The sequence below is a fragment of the Heptranchias perlo genome, chromosome 22 (genome assembly GCF_035084215.1).
Source record: "Heptranchias perlo isolate sHepPer1 chromosome 22, sHepPer1.hap1, whole genome shotgun sequence".
NCBI classification, from domain to species: domain Eukaryota; kingdom Metazoa; phylum Chordata; class Chondrichthyes; order Hexanchiformes; family Hexanchidae; genus Heptranchias; species Heptranchias perlo.
In genome coordinates this window covers 9,468,099-9,484,631 of record NC_090346.1, presented here as the reverse complement: position 1 = coordinate 9,484,631, position 16,533 = coordinate 9,468,099, and the positions used below count along the sequence as shown (strand labels likewise).

The 16,533-nt window shown below is 44.5% G+C and overlaps 1 protein-coding gene across 1 annotated transcript in view; it reads right to left on the bottom strand.

Moving 5' to 3' along the window:
* card11 (caspase recruitment domain family, member 11) overlaps nucleotides 1-16,533 on the bottom strand; it is a 247,628-nt gene that overhangs the window by 5,726 nt on the left and 225,369 nt on the right. The window contains exons 20-23 of the mRNA XM_068002900.1: nucleotides 14,163-14,295; nucleotides 13,488-13,667; nucleotides 10,020-10,144; nucleotides 3,938-4,053 (exon numbers count right to left, since the gene is read on the bottom strand). Coding sequence (XP_067859001.1) covers nucleotides 3,938-4,053; nucleotides 10,020-10,144; nucleotides 13,488-13,667; nucleotides 14,163-14,295 — 554 coding nt within the window. The remainder of the gene's footprint in view (nucleotides 1-3,937; nucleotides 4,054-10,019; nucleotides 10,145-13,487; nucleotides 13,668-14,162; nucleotides 14,296-16,533) is intronic.

Here is a 16,533-nt window from a genome sequence, read left to right as displayed (position 1 = left end):
AGGATGCTTCAGCCTATGCTGCTCCAGGACCAACCACCAGAGGCACACAAGAGCTGGACTGGGGACACTCTCTCTCCAATTTCTCCTCCTTCCTTGCAGGCAAGTGTTTGGCCAAACCTTAGTCCTTCTCCAAGGTGGCATGGCTGAGTTCTGACCTACCATGGGACTTTACAGGAGGCCATTCGTCCCATCCCACCTGTGTCAACTCTCTGATAGAGCTATCCACTTAATTCCATCACCCTGCCCTTTCCCTGTACCCTTTATAACATTTTTCTTTTTCAAATATTTATCCACTTCCCTTTTAAAAGCTATTCTAGATTCTGCTTCCACTTCTTCCTTCTCATAGGGATTTTCACTCTTAACAATTCTCTGCATAAGAAAAAAAAATTCTCCTAATGTCTCCCTTCATTCTCTTGGTGATGATCTTAAATTTATGCCTTTGAGTTACTGACCAGTGAATTAGTTTTCTCCTATTTACCTTATCAAAACTCTTCATTATTTTGAACACCTCCATTAATTCTCCTCTTCGGCTTCTTGTTCTAGTGAAACAGCCCCAGTTTCTCTAGTCTCTCCTCATAACTAAAACACAGAAGTATCAGCCTAGATTTGTGCTCAACCCTCTGACTCAAAGGCAAGAGTGCTACCACTGAGCCAACTCTGGCACTTAGCCTAACCAATGGTTTGTAAAGGTTTAGCATTACCTTTTTGTACTTTATGTCCCTCTTTATAAAGCCTAGGATCCCATATGCTTTTCTTTTTACAGTTTTATCAACTTGTCCTCCCATTTTTTAAAACGTGTGTATCTCAACCTTTATGACTGTCTGTTCCTCTACTCCTTTTAAACTTTCACCATTTAATTCATATTTCCTCCCCTTGTACTTCCTTCAGGAATTGTAAACAATTTTACAACACCAAGTTATAGTCCAACAAATTTATTTTAAATTCCACAAGCTTTCGGAGGCTTCCTCCTTCCTCAGGTGAACGATGTGGAAGGAGGAAGCCTCCGAAGGATTCGAAAATTTCATTTCCACACCGTTCACCTGAGGAAGGAGGAAGCCTCCGAAAGCTTGTGGAATTTAAAATAAATTTGTTGGACTATAACTTGGTGTTGTAAAATTGTTTACAATTGTCAACCCCAGTCCATCACCGGCATCTCCACATCATTACTTCAGGAAGGTATCATCTCACATTTCTCTGCATTGAATTGTCCTCCTTAAGTCGCTCACAGTTTCTCTTCATGGTTAACCACATTTTTGTGTCACCTGAAAATTTTGATACTGTGTCCCCAAACCCAAGCATTATTTTGGTGAACCTTAGGTGTGAACCCATACGCTACCAATCAGTAATGTAATTGATGAAGCTCCAGTATACTACACCACACTAATTATTTTACCTCCTTTACTTTCAGTGAATACTATTAGAATCTGGCAAGGGCATGAATCCTCACCATCCCTTCTTAAAGGTATTTTTCTTCCAGAGATATTTTATGGTGTCGCTTTGAAAGTATAATTGAAGCCAACAGTAGGAGAAAAGGACACAATGAGATAGATGACACACTGGAGCCCGGGCAGTGGTGAGACGCAGATTCAGTTCCCAATCTCTATCAATTCATGTTGAATAGAGGCCAGTTGCTCCTTAAATAAAATATGCAGTCAGCCCCACCTACAGGAAACACGCTTTCTGCAGATAATCGTGTAAAATGAGGAGATATTGATCACCAAAACTTACTGTGCTAGTGTTGAACACTGTTTTGTACAAATGGTGAGATCAAATTAAGTAGACAGAACTTTAATTAGGAATCATTGTTTCAGTCCCCTCGCAAACCCATTCCATGCTGTACAACTGCTTGTCACCTCATTAACATCTCATTGTGCACTGTTTTAAGCGGCCGTTATGGCTGCCTTATATCATGCTTAGCTTTAATGTAATTAACTGCTTTTGCATTGACTTGTACTGGGTTTTGTCGGTCATCGAAATTAATGAATTTCAGAAAATTTGCCGGTTGCAGCTTGCTGGTAAGAATGTAAAAGCAGCTATTACAGACCCTCTCAACCTGGCCAGAACATGCCTGTTTAAACAACCCCAATGCCAGTAAGCAGTGCACGTTGAATGCAGCAGCTGGTTGCTGTAGCGGCTGGTCCTAAGCTGCTCTTACATTGGTTTAGTGTGGTGGTACCGCCTCCCAAAGCATGGGTTCCGCCAATCCCACAATACTTTATCCGACTTGGGATGCTTGACGCAGACACGGATGCCCCACTTTTAACTTTAGCTGTCCGGTGGGGACAGTGTGTGCGGGGGCGTTACAATGGCGTTTGGGTACTTACCTGACCATTCCCCAACCATTCCTGCCAGCTGCCGTTTTAACGGCCGGGTTTCTTGAATGGGGACAGGTTCCTGCCACAGGCCAGTGGAGGCCTCATTAAAGTGTAAAAATCGTGATCTGATGACGTCATCTGGACCCCGACACAATTTTAACTCAAGCCCTGCCCAGTCCCAGACCCACTGATAAAACCTGGTGGGACTGTGTGTGGAAGCTACTGACACTGTTTATAGAGGGGCTCACTGGATCACAGGATCTTTTTGCTGTCTGATTTGCCAGGAGAGTTTCCAGTTAACCTCGCGTTCTTTTTGCCTTTACCCTCCCCCCCCACCCCGTAGTAAACTTTCTGTCCTTATTATGGGTGAAATTACTGCTACTTTACTCTGGATGGAGGAACGCTTGAAAGAGGAGAAGGAGCTGCAGCCTCAGCAACCAATGCCAGCAACTACCAGCACCACCAGCAGCAGCTGGGCCTCTTGGGGAGGGGGTGGGGGCTACTCATCGGAGGCCATACCCAGCACGCAAGGTGTACAGGCCAAGAGTCACCTCCTTGGACCTATCTGAGAAGCAGCTTCTTCACCACTGGATCCCTTCAGGCTTCTATGAGGGGACACCAGTCGCCATGCACAGTCTGCAGTACACAGCTGTATTAAGCAGCTGGCCGTTGCTCTCCTCGCTAGGACCGGGCATCACCTTCCCCACCGACCTCAGCGGTCAACGGCGAGAGAGCTCAGGGCTTTCCAGCAGTGGCTAGCTTCCTCGGCCTGCGGAGTGTCACTGACTGCACACCCGTGCTGCTCTTGTGAGGCCATTGAAGCGCCTCCTGCATTGAACCCAGGTCCTGATGGCATCGGACCGTTATGGCCTGTTTCGTTCTGGCCTTGGGGAGGCCTTGCGACCGCTGGGGAACTGCTGCTGCCTCCTTGCCCTCACTTCCACCGCTTGGACCTCCAGGGAGGCATCTGAAAATCGGGAGGGGTGGGGGTGGTGGGCAGCCCTTTGACGCGTCTTTGTTGGCAAAAAGTCTTCCAGAGTTTTGCAATGCAAGCAGGACATGCAACCTCGCTTTGAGTAGGCCTCGGGTGTCGCGCTAGAAATTGTGCCCAACATGGGGGTGGGCTGCCTGTTTCGACACACGTTTGGGAGGGCAGCCAGTCAATCATGTTAAAATGAGGCCCAGGAGTTAAAATTGCCCATGCTTCACATTGATGATGTCCTGGGGGCTTGTCACCCGCCCTTCCCCCACTTCCCCGCACTCCCGATTCCCGCCCTGGGTTAACATCGGGGCTTGAGTGCCTGTAAGTGAATGATCCTGCACTCCCAGGCAGCAGGGGTGCTGAGCTCGAGCAGTGCACAGATCGGAGAATCGAAGCTTTAGTGCTGTGTCCCTGTCCCTTCAAGTATCGCTCCTCAACGGGAGTATCAATTGACTCTTGAAATTGTTGAAAATTGAAAGTGAGACTTTTAACCGGGTGATGTAAGAGACCATTTTTATAACAGCCTCTCAGCACCTTTAGCCCCTCCTTACATGCGAGGCAAGTTTAATGATGGTACATTGATTGGAGATGGCAACTTTAACTAATTAAAGGCACCAGCTTGGAAAGGATCAGAAAATACCTGAATCGTTTGATGTTCTTCTCACAGACTTTAATGAAGATTATAATTGGATAGATGTCTTTCTTAATTAGATCTCTTGTGCAGCTCAGTCCAGCTTCAAGTAAACAATGTTTGTTCTATGTTGGGGAAGGAAAATGAAAGACAATTTGAATGAACATCACATCAACCAGCTTGTGACCCTATACTATCACAACTGTGCCTCATAAAAATAACCCAAAATGTGTTTTGTGGGGGGCAGGGGTTGGGAAGGGATGAGGGTCTGTGTCAGCCCCAAACATCAAGCTGATGGTGGTGCTGTTCATTCCTGAAAATACTGGTAGAGTAAAGATTAGACCTTCAAAGAGATTAATCTAAGGAGATTAAACTCAGGCATAGTGCACAATCCAATTACATTGTTTCATGTTCATTTTCAGTTTGATTCCTCCTAATTTTCTTCCCTTCACCCCTGAAGATGATGATGATACATGTTGAGGTATTGGATTATGGGCAGTGCCATTCCTTCACTTGGTCACTGTCCGTGTGCCAGTCAAGATAGCGAGTGTCCGCAGGCTATTTGACGGGGCAAGGGCAAAGTACCACAGCCGAAATTGATTGTGTCCTCATCTAAAGTCCACCTGTGGGCATTTTTTGATGGAGCCTTTTGGGGGTGGGGGGTGGTCAGCAGCAGCAACACTGCTGGGTGATTTTAACCCTTCTTAGCCAAGGAACATTGAGGGCAAACGGTGCTCCCCATCGGCTGAGATGAGCTAACTCAGCATGAACCAGGGGTTGCGCTGGACGTCTTTCCAGGTCTATACGGCTCAGTAACACACTGGGCACTGCACTACATTGTCCATCATTCACAACGGGATGTCCCATGAAATTGGGGGAGTGAAAGAGGGGAAGGGGGAAGACTGCAAAAAATCCTGGGGTGAGAGAGAGTACGGCAGAGAAAGAGAGAGAAAAAGTCCGGGGGAGAGAGAGAGAGAGAGAAAGTCAGGGGGAGAGAGAGAGAAAAAATCAGGGAGAGAGAGAGAGAGAGAAAAAGTCAGGGGGAGAGAGAGAGAGAGAAAAAGTCAGGGGGAGAGAGAGAGACAGAGAAAAAGTCAGGGGGAGAGAGAGAGAGAGAGAGAGAAAAAGTCAGGGGGAGAGAGAGAGAGAGAAAAAGTCAGGGGGAGAGAGAGAGAGAGAGAGAAAGTCAGGGGGAGAGAGAGAGAGAGAGAGAGAGTCAGGGGGAGAGAGAGAGAGAGAGAAAAAGTCAGGGGGAGAGAGAGAGAGAGAGAGAGAAAGTCAGGGGGAGAGAGAGAGAGAGAGAAAAAGTCAGGGGGAGAGAGAGAGAGAGAGAGAAAAAGTCAGGGGGAGAGGGAGAGAGAGAGAGAAAAAGTCAGGGGGAGAGAGAGAGAGAGAGAGAGAAAAAGTCAGGGGGAGAGAGAGAGAGAGAGAGAGAGAAAAAGTCAGGGGGAGAGAGAGAGAGAGAGAGAGAGAAAAAGTCAGGGGGAGAGAGAGAGAGAGAGAAAGTCAGGGGGAGAGAGAGAGAGAAAGTCAGGGAGAGAGAGAGAGAGAAAGTCAGGGGGAGAGAGAGAGAGAGAGAAAGTCAGGGGGAGAGAGAGAGAGAGAGAAAGTCAGGGGGAGAGAGAGAGAGAGAGAAAAAGTCAGGGGGAGAGAGAGAGAGAGAGAGAAAGTCAGGGGGAGAGAGAGAGAGAGAGAGAAAGTCAGGGGGAGAGAGAGAGAGAGAGAAAGTCAGGGGGAGAGAGAGAGAGAGAAAGTCAGGGGGAGGGAGAGAGAGAGAGAGAGAGAGAAAGTCAGGGGGAGAGAGAGAGAGAGAGAGAAAGTCAGGGGGAGAGAGAGAGAGAGAGAGAAAGTCAGGGGGAGAGAGAGAGAGAGAGAAAGTCAGGGGGAGAGAGAGAGAAAGTCAGGGGGAGAGAGAGAGAGAGAGAGAGAAAGTCAGGGGAAGAGAGAGAGAGAGAAAGTCAGGGGGAGAGAGAGAGAGAGAAAGTCAGGGGGAGAGAGAGAGAGAGAAAGTCAGGGGGAGAGAGAGAGAAAGTCAGGGGGAGAGAGAGAGAAAGTCAGGGGGAGAGAGAGAGAAAGTCAGGGGGAGAGAGAGAGAGAGAGAAAGTCAGGGGGAGAGAGAGAGAGAGAGAAAGTCAGGGGGAGAGAGAGAGAGAGAGAAAGTCAGGGGGAGAGAGAGAGAGAAAGTCAGGGGGGAGAGAGAGATAAGGTCAGGGGGAGAGAGAGAGAGAGAAAGTCAGGGGAGAGTGAAAGTTGGAGGGAGAGAGGGAATACGTCGGGGGAGAGAGATTGTTCAAAAGAAGAGGGAAAATCCAACTGGGGAAAGATAAAGGGATGGAAACTGGTCTTTGGTAGTTGCCATTTTATACCCCACCAGATTTTCTTTTACAAAACAAAATCGGGCAGGAGGTAAAACAGGCTGCTGATTGGCTATTGCCCAAGACCAATCTCACTCGCAGAGTGCGTATTCCAAGGTGAAGTAAGCTAGTGTCGAGGCAGACAGCACCAATAAGAAGAGATGACAAGTCAGGAGCGAGTTGGAATACTGAGGTGAGAAGAACTGAACAGAGAGAAGAGATTCATAGAAATTTTGTAAAATTTGCAGCACAGAAACAGGCCATTTGGCCCAATTGGTCTATGCCGGCATTTATGCTCCACACGAGCCTAAGTAATTCCAGCTGAGGCACCCAAGACCTATAAACCACCATTATAAACCCACACAGTACAAAGTCTGGTACCATCTCATAAACTGTAGCTGTTTTTTTTAAAAATCCCAGGCAATTTCCTTCCTAACGACCTCTTCTTTGCAACTAAAATTACTTGACCCAAACTATCCTATTTTTCACTATATCTTTTAAACAAAATGCACCATTGGGTGTAAAAATAAACTGAGGTTTCATTTTCATAAGAAACAAAATTTTATTGAGAAATTTAGTTTAACAAAATCAATTGCAGGATGAAAAAGGGGAGTTTTAATTGGATAGCTTCCACAACTTGTTGATCGAGAATCACAGTGGAATCAGCCATTTTGATGGACATTAGGTTGATGCACAGGGAAATTAAGCCTTAAGGCAGATAATGGATGTTAATTGATCAAACCTGACATTTGATTAACGAGTTAAAGCACTTGGGACTATTTGCCTTGCATCCCTTCATTTTATCATTGTGATCAGAATCGGCTGAAATAAACAACCATCGATTAAAGATTAGGGTGAGTTTGCACTGCTTCATTCCCAGCAGCCCCTGGGCACAAGCTGACAGCACAATAGCATCCTTTAATTGAGCAATAGCTGGCATTACTGGGGAATCGACGCCACTTTTCACTGTGGCTTGAAGGGCAGAGGAAAGGGAGGAGAAAAAGAGAACCTTGTTGCTATGTATTCTGCTCACCCATGGGGTTCTGTTGAACGATTGCACTCTCAGCTCCAACAGTGTAAAAGGAATCCAAAATTTAGCATTACAATTACATTCAAAATCATTGCTTACTTAAGTTAATTCTGCCATAACGACAACAGAAAAAATAGTTCTTTATCAATGGTCGGGGGTGGGGGCGGAGCAACAAAATCAGTAAAACCATTCATGTTATATTTAAATGTTGACATATGTTTGCTTGTATTTGCATGAGATTCCTCTGTGCTATTTTAACGCCATTGTTAACTTGCACTTATAAAAGCGTGTTATCACGATCAATTTGTGGGCAAATGCGGCAGCCATTGTGTGCACAGCAAGATCCCACAAGCAGCAATGAGAAAGCGAATGATCCGTTCATTGGTGTGATTGAAAGAGTTTTGGTCTAGAAACCAGGAGAACGCCTTGCTGTTCTTCCGATAATGCCACCAGCATCGACCAGAACTACTGGAACAGACAAGGTGGGGCTTTTGTTGAATGTCTCATCTGAAGGGTGGCATCTCCAACAAGGCAGAACTCGAGCGTAAGGATAGATCACGTGCTCTAGTCCCAGAGTGGAAGCCATAATCTTCTGAATCAGAGATGTGAGTGCAACCAACTGAGCCAAGCTGACTGACCTGTAATCTCTTGGTCTCCATCTCACTAGGTTAACAAATGTGTCAAAATATTGCAAAAAGGAATTTCATCCAAGCATGCTATATATACCATTTAATACAAATACTACTGAGTAATTTCTACCCTTTAATTTTAAAATATTGAGTGCCCCATTACTAATTTCAATTGTCCCAATAATTGTAGTAATTGATTTTTGATGACTATGTGTAACATTATTGCACAACAATAACAATTTGCATTTTTTGTGCCTTCAACATTGAAAAACATCCCAAAGTGCTTTACAGACATAAGGAACAAAATGGATGCCACGCCAAAGAAGGAGATGTTAGATGGGGTGACCAAAAGCTACGTCAAAGAGGTGGCCTTTAAGGCAAGTCTTAATGGAGGAGAGGGAGGTGGATTGACGGGAAGGGTTTAAGGAGGTGAATTTAAGGAGTGTGGAGCCTAGGCAGCTGAAGGCACAGCTGCCAATGGTACATTTATTGTAAGCACAAATAAATTTTGCATGCATTGTGACCACAAGCAGAAATCCTATTGACCATTCCCTCATTTATGCCTTTGTCACCTCCAGACTCGACTGTTCCAATATTCTCCTGGCCAGTTTCCCATCCTCCATCCTCTGTAAACTTCAGCTCACCCAAAACTCTCCTGCCTGTATCCTATCCCACATCAAGTCCCGTTTTCCCATCACATCCATTATTGCTAATCCACATTGGCTCCTGATCCCCCAATGCCTCAGATTTAAAATTTGTATCCTTGTGTTTAAATCCTCTTCATACCCTCGCCTGTCCCTATCTCTGCCATCTGAATCCATCCTTTTCTGCATCCCCCCACCCCCCCCGATCTTTGCCTCATCATTGTCAGCCATGCTTTCAGCTCCCTAGTTCCCATGCAACAAATGCCCTCCCTATACCCCTCTGCCTCTCTACCTCTGTGAAACACCTTGGAATGTTTCTCTACGTTAAAGGTGCTGTATAAATCCAAGTTGTTCTTCCTCTCAGGGTGGGGGACAGGTGGGTGAAGGGTGAGGTGGCAGTTATACAGCCTTCCTTCACTTAAATACATAGAATCATAAAGCATAGAAGGAAGCCATTCAGCCCATCGTGCCTGTGCCAGCTCTTTGAAAGAGCTAATTGATTAGTCCCATTCCCCTGCTCTTTCCCCATAGCCCTGCAAATTTCTCCTTTTCAAATATTTATCCAATTCACTTTTGAAAGTTACTATTGAATCTGCTTCCACCACCCTTTCAGGCAGTGCATTCCAGATCATAACAACTCGCTGTGGAAAAAAAATTCTCCTCATTTCTCCCCTGGATTTTTTTGTCAATTACCTTAAATCTGTGTCCTCTGGTTACCGACCCTCCTGCCAGTGGAAACAGTTTCTCCCCATTTATTCTATCAAAACCTCCCATAATTTTGAACATCTCTATCAAATCTCCCCTTAACCTTTTCTGCTCTAAGGAGGACAATCCCAGCTTCACCTGCTGGTGCTTCTTACAGTCACTGAGGACAAATAGTTCATTCCACAGTAATGCAACATTTGTATTTTATGGTCAAGCAAAGGTAGAATTTGGTGCTAGTGCTAAACTGAGCACCGATACAATGTTTGGCACCATTTTCAGCTGCCAACTGATGTTAGCGCAACAGTTCATGTGCTCCATTGCGTTAGAAGGAATTTGGGGAGCCAGGCACAAAAAGGGCTAAACTTCACCCATTTTTGACCAGTCCGTTTGTTACTTAGGGTAAGCACCAGGGGGAGGGGGAGATTGGTCATTAGCAATAGTGCAAAATGGGCGACAGCAAATCAGCAGCCAGCCCGTTTTAAACCCGGCCCAAATGACTCCAATGGCTGCTGATTCGCTATTGCCCATTTTACGCTATCGCCAATAATCAATTTCACCTACAAGTCCTGGTGCCAGTGGAGTCCTGTATTGAAGGGATACCTTGTTCCAGTTATGGCTCTTGGGAGTATGTTGGGAGCTTGTGTCATTGCACCAAAACAAACCTTTTGTTTTTTAACCCACATTATATAACAAACACAGCGAAAAAGAAAAAGGAACTGTTTCATTTACCTTGGCAGTTACAGCTTTGATGTTAGCAGGCATGACACATTCAAAGGCGTTTAAATGTTTTTCTCTGGAGAAAATAATTGGTTCAGACTTCTGTTTCTGTAAATATTCTTCTTTGTTTAAAATATCTAAAGGGCAAATATTGAAGTTAATAAAATGATTTTGTTTGAACAATGATGCCATGGTTTTTTTTCTCTGTAAACTCCCTCCCTCCTCCCCAGTTTTCTCCCTTGTTCCCTGAAGTCAAAAGCTCATACTGAGACACCAGCTGTCCTACTGTAACTTACCCATGTGTGGAGTCTGGGCATCACCAGGCTGTTCAACCATACAGAACCACAACATCATCTGGTACCCATATATACAAACTTCCCAGCAGTAGTCACTGATGGTGATCAGGAATGCAAACCCAGGCTGATTTTCCCCATTCCTAACCACCGGCATTCGGGCCAATTATAATACTCCGTACTGCAAGTCTTGCCGAGATCAGCCAGGCACCTTCGCGGCCTTTAGGGGTCAATCCAGTTCAATACTGGACAACGCACTTGTCAAGTGAGCCATTGGGGAAGCTCATTCTCTACAAATTAGCAGATTATAACCAATGGATCTATTGTCTCAAACTTCATCTTTGTTACATAGAATTACATAGAATGTACAGCACAGAAACAGGCCATTCAGCCCAAAAGGTTCATGCCAGTGTTTATGCTCCACATGAACCTCCTCCCACCCCTCTTCATCTAATCCTACCAGCATAACCGTCTATGTGTTTATCTAGCTTCCCTTTAAATGCACCTATGCTATTCACCTCAACTACTCCTTGTGGTAGCAAATTCCACATTCTTACCACTCTCTGGATAAAGAAGTTTCTCCTGAATTCCCTCTTGGATTTATTAGTGACTATCTTATATTTATGGCCCCTAGTTTTGGTCTCCCCCACAAGTGGAAACATTTTCTCCACGTTTACCCTATCAACCCTTTCATAATCTTAAAGACCATTATCAGGTCATCCCTCAGCCTTCTCTTTTCTAGAGAAAAGAGCCCCAGTCTGTTAAATTGGTAATCACGCTATTAATGTTACAATATTGCAATCGTTTGTCTAGTTTACTACTCCACTGCGTATTTCTTATCAGGAATGCTTGAATCCAGTTTCAAAAAGTTGGAGCCATTGGCACTAGTGTGGCATTTGTTTATTCTTTCACACCTGTCAAACTTACGTGAAGTTGATACATCACTTTTCTTGTTGACTGACTTGAACCTAGTCCTTAAAATGGGTAGAATTTTGATACATTTAGTCTAGAATTTGCTGGCTGTGGTGTCAGGATGTTAGCTCACATTTTTCTTGACCAAATCTCGAAATAACAACAAGCCGTAGAATTTCCAGTGTAGGCAGAATCTGCCCTGAATTCAGAGAGTAGCCTCCGTGTGACCGTGCAAACTGCAGGCAACAATTTTCTATTTCAATGTCTGATCAACCAGCTTATCAACTAATTTGCAGAATCCGCCAGCAAGTGTCGACAAAGTCCTTCGTCTTGTCAATGAAATGGTGAATAAACCATCCTCTGCCACCATAGCACAAAGTGCAATGAACTAGTTGTTAAAACCAGGTCAACACCTCTTCATATCAACTGCCGATACATGATTCCACAGTACAATGCTGCTCAATTGAAATCACCCATAATAGGGCTAAAAACGGCCTCGTACTCCATTTATCCGGGGATTCTGATGATCTCCCATCAGGGGACCAGGAGAACCCTGCGGAAATTCAGGGCCAAAATATTTACAAGCCGAGGTAAAAGGTGGTGGGTTCAGGTAGCCTGGTAGCCCCAGCAGTGGAAGAGTAAGGAGACTGAATTCAAATCCAAGCTTGACTGATGATATTCAAATCCCTGTTTTGTGCATTTCACTAGTTGTTGAGCGCCGTAGGCAATGATTTATGAAGGTGGATCTGAAGGGGAAGGAGATTCCTGCAAGATCAATTGAGCCTATGCAGAAGCCTAGCCTCTACAAGATGATCAAGGAGCAATGGGATTGCAGCCATGGAGCAGTGTGCACGAGTCCAGAACATTCTGTCCTCACAACTGCACAAGGATACATGGTGGTAGAGGCATCTCTGAGGACCTATAAAGGAAAGTGGAAGAATAAAGTTTGCTTTTAAAAAAAAATCAGCATGTTGCCTCTTCCAGTGGGCTGACACCAGTGGACCTGACAGCAGAACTGATATAGACTGTTGCCTCCAGGTATGCTAAACAGCCTGCAGGCAGTGAACCAACCAAATGGAGAGGCTCTTGATTTAGGCGTGCAACACACAACGCCTGCAGGCAGTGAACTAGGAGAGTGGAGATGCTCCTGCCTATGATATACTGAACAGCCTCAAGGCAGCAACCCAAGAGAACATAAACACTCTTAGCACAACTGAACATCATGCAACTAGTATTTCACTTGGGCAGTGAGAAGGAGTTCTAAATGCCTCCAAGGGCCGGACAAAAAAATGTCTCTGTCATCATCGTATGCCAAAATGGATTTTCATCATCATGATGAAAAATAACTTCATTAATAATATATTGAAAGCATGAACGTGAATGCATTGGTCACTCACTCAAAGCTAAACTCCGAATCTTTACAAGTAAAATGATGTATCTTCACTTGGTCCTTCCCAACAGGACAGTCAATGGATTGGTCTCTTCCTACAGGATCACACTGACTGTAGTCTTCCAATATTACACTTATAAAAATGACTCTGTTCATTCACAGTTTCACTCTCCTGCTAATTAAAACCTTATTTTTATACTTTGCGATGGTTTCACCAACAGCAGTAAAGAAAACCATGGCTACAATCAACTTGGCTGTCCCTGTGTGACTCAAGCTCTGATGCTTCTGCCCCTACTGCAATGGTAGGGGCAGAAGCATGAGATTTTGGGGGACGTCACGTGGTGCACCAGGATCTATGTTGAGACTGAACAAACTATTTTCATGTCAGGCCCTAACAGTTGGCAGAGGGCACTGTCATCCTAACTACCTGGGCTGGATTCAAACTAAGGTTAGAATCAGCAAATCATAGAATGATACAGCATTCGGCCCATCGTGCATGAGCCAGCTTTTTGAAAGAGCTATCCAACGAGTCCCAATTCTCTGCTCTTTCCCTGTAGACCTTGCAAAATTTTCCTTTTCAAGTATTTATCCAATTCCCTTTTGAAAGTTACTATTGAATCTGCTTCCACCACCCTTTCAGGCAGCGCATTCCAGATCATAACAACTCGCTGCATTAAAAAAGAAATTCTCCTCGCCTCCCCTCTGGTTCTTTTGCCAATTACCTTAAAATTTGTGTTCTCTTGTTACCGACACTCCTGTCAGTGGGAACAGTTTCTCCCTATTTATTCGGTTTTGGGTAAAAGTGTTAGTTTTGTCACCCAGTGAACAGATTTCAGTGTCCTGTTAGCCTGATAGCTTTGAGGCCTAGAGATGACACAGCCTTACCTGATTTGCAGATATCAAACTCCATGGCTTCTCCAGAATTGAGTAACTTTTGCACGAGCATTTTGGCCAGTGGGGTGGGTGTGAACAATACTGGACGTTTCCGCTGGGTGTGGTACGGATGGACCAGGCTGTACGGAATCAGGCTGAAACTCCTCTTGATGTCATTTTCTGGATCTACATCTTCAACATCAAAAAAATGAAATGGGGAAGATGAATTAATCTCAGTTTTTACACAAGAACCTTGCAGGTTTCTGTGAGGATAACTAACAAAGATGGGTACCTGGCCAATATTTATCCCTCACTTAAACAGATTATCTGGTCATTATCACATTGCTGTTTGTGGGAGCTTGCTGTGCACAAATTGGCTGCCGCCTTTCCCACATTACAACAGTGACTACACTTCAAAAAGTACTTCATTGGCTGTAAAGTGCCTTCTGACATCGTGAGGTCGTGAAAGGTGCTGTATAAAGGTGCTGGGTCAAAATCCTGGAACTCCCTTCCTAACGGCACTGTGGGAGAACCTTTACCACACGGACTGCAGCGGTTCAAGGCGGCGGCTCACCACCATCTTCTCAAGGGCAATTAGGGATGGGCAATAAATGCCGGCCTCGCCAGCGACGCCCACATCCCATGAATGAATAAAAAAATAAATAAATGCAAGTTCTTTTTTTTTACCATCCTGCTTGTCAGCTGAGAGTTTCAGAGTTTCAAAAGAGGCTTTTGCTGGGCCAGATGGGGAGCTGGTGACAATCCGCACACGCTCACTGCTGTTCATTCTCTTGTACTTGTTATCAGACCTGCTGACAAACTGTCAAGAGAAAAAAAAAAGTAAGAAATCAACTTACAAAGTCCAAAACGTACAATCAAGCGTACCAACAGAACTAGCCCAGTGATTTCAAGGTACAAATGCTGGATCAGCACTTGCAACATGGGTGCGACATAGAAATGCCACCAGCACGCATTAAAGTGGAGGATGGCGATCAAGTCCCGTTCACCCATCACCCCTGTGCTCACTGACCTACCTTGGCTCCTGGTCCGGCAACGCCTCGATTTTAAAATTCTCATCCTTGTTTATAAATCCCTCCATGGCCTCGCCCCTCCCTATCTCTGTAACCACCTCCAGCCCTACAACCCTCCGAGATCTCTGCACTCCTCCAATTCTGGCCTCTTGGATATCCCTGATTTCCTTCGTCACTCCATTGGCGGTCGTGCCTTCAGCTGCCTAGGCCCTAAGCTCTGGAATTCCCTTCCTAGACTTCTCTGCCTTTCCAACTCTCCTCCTTTAAGATGCTCCTTAAAACCTATCTCTTTGATCAAGCTTTTGGTCACCTGTCCTATTATCTCCTTATGTGGCTTGGTGTTAAATTTTGTCTGATAACCCCCCTGTCGAAGCGCCTTTGGACGTTTTACGACATTAAAGGCGCTATATAAATGCAAGTTGTTGTTTAATAGATACTGGACATACTTTAGGAGGCAAACTATGAGTAACAATTTGAGGGTAACGTTTGCATATCATGGCTCTTTTACATAAAACCATTCGGGCCTAATGTAGGGATACCAGTGCAGAGCACTCATGCTGGAGACCCAGGTATGAATCCCACCCCTGATTATCACTCTTCGGGGACAAGTTTCATGGGGTCCCAGCCAAGGCAGTGGATGATAGCAGAGTGCATCATCCGAGATAGGAGCAAAATAAAATTGTTGGTGGTCGCTGAGGAGCTCCTATCCTACAAAGCAAAAATGCAGGACTTGCTGGCTGATATGGAGTTGCATGCAAGGCAGGCAAGGAGCAGAGTCAGACTATCTAATTCTTCCAGGAGGGAATGTGCATGTGGGAAAGCAGCAAATGTAGTATGTGTGTAAGCGACAGGCAGTGAGATTAATCTGTTCCTATTCATTTTTGAAGTGTTTTTATTTGCGTCTGTGGAAAACAAGGTTGAGGCTCCACTGAACATGGTTCTCCTGATTAGCTATCTTTAGACTTCAGCCAGAGTCACATCGAATTCCTAGTTCCTACCCAACACAGTATATGAGGGAGGGGAATGTATTTAGAAAGCTGTATTTTTTTATGACAATGAATCTAAGAAAACTGGTAAATTTTCACACGTATAAATAGCAGAAAGAAAAAAAGACAGAAAAAACTTGCATTTATATAACGCCTTTCATGACCACAGGATGTCCCAAAGCGCTTTACACCCAATGACAGACTTTTTGAAGTGTAGCCACTGTTGTAATGTAGGAAACATGGCAGCCAATTTGCACACAGCAAGATCCCACAAACAGAAATGTGATAATGACCAGATAATCAGTTTTTTTTAAAGTGATGTTGGTTGAATGATGAATGTTGGCCATGACATCGGGAAGTTGTGCAGTTTGGTCTGATAAAGTGTTTATTTCCAATAATGGCTATACCATATTGAGTAAGTTAAATCCAATAAAGAGGGTTTCTGAAGTCTAGAGGGATCATGTGTCATATGGAATAGGCTAAATATAATAATGAGGCTTTCTGTTCGACCTCTACATTACCAGATATCGTACGTAGAAAGCTACAGTCCGGTTTGTAGTAAACATGGGCTCACTTACAGAAGTGGTCTGTCTTGCAAACTACAAGAGAAATATCGAAGTAAAATCTAAACAGGTAACAATGACAAGCTAAATTGTTGATTCCAATGAAGACATCTTTCAAAAACTGTGGGCACCTTTCCATGTAAACCCTTTCATCAAACATGATGCTAAGAGTTGGTTAGAGAACAAACAAGGAGACTATTTTCAGATTTGCTGGAGGGAGTGGCCTTCTTCAGGCTATTACCTGCAATTTGATTTGGCCTTTCAAATACAATTTACCATTCTGCTGTAATAGTCTTTTCATGTAACTAAGCTATCGCTGTGCAGTGTGACTAGTGGCATTGATCTTTGTGATCCTGCTCTACTATGTGTGCTTTGTACGCTTCGGAGTAACGTATCAATATTCAATTGTTTTGCTTTGCACCACTGCATTTGCACCATTACATTTGCACCATTATGTTTGCACCATTACGTTTGTGAC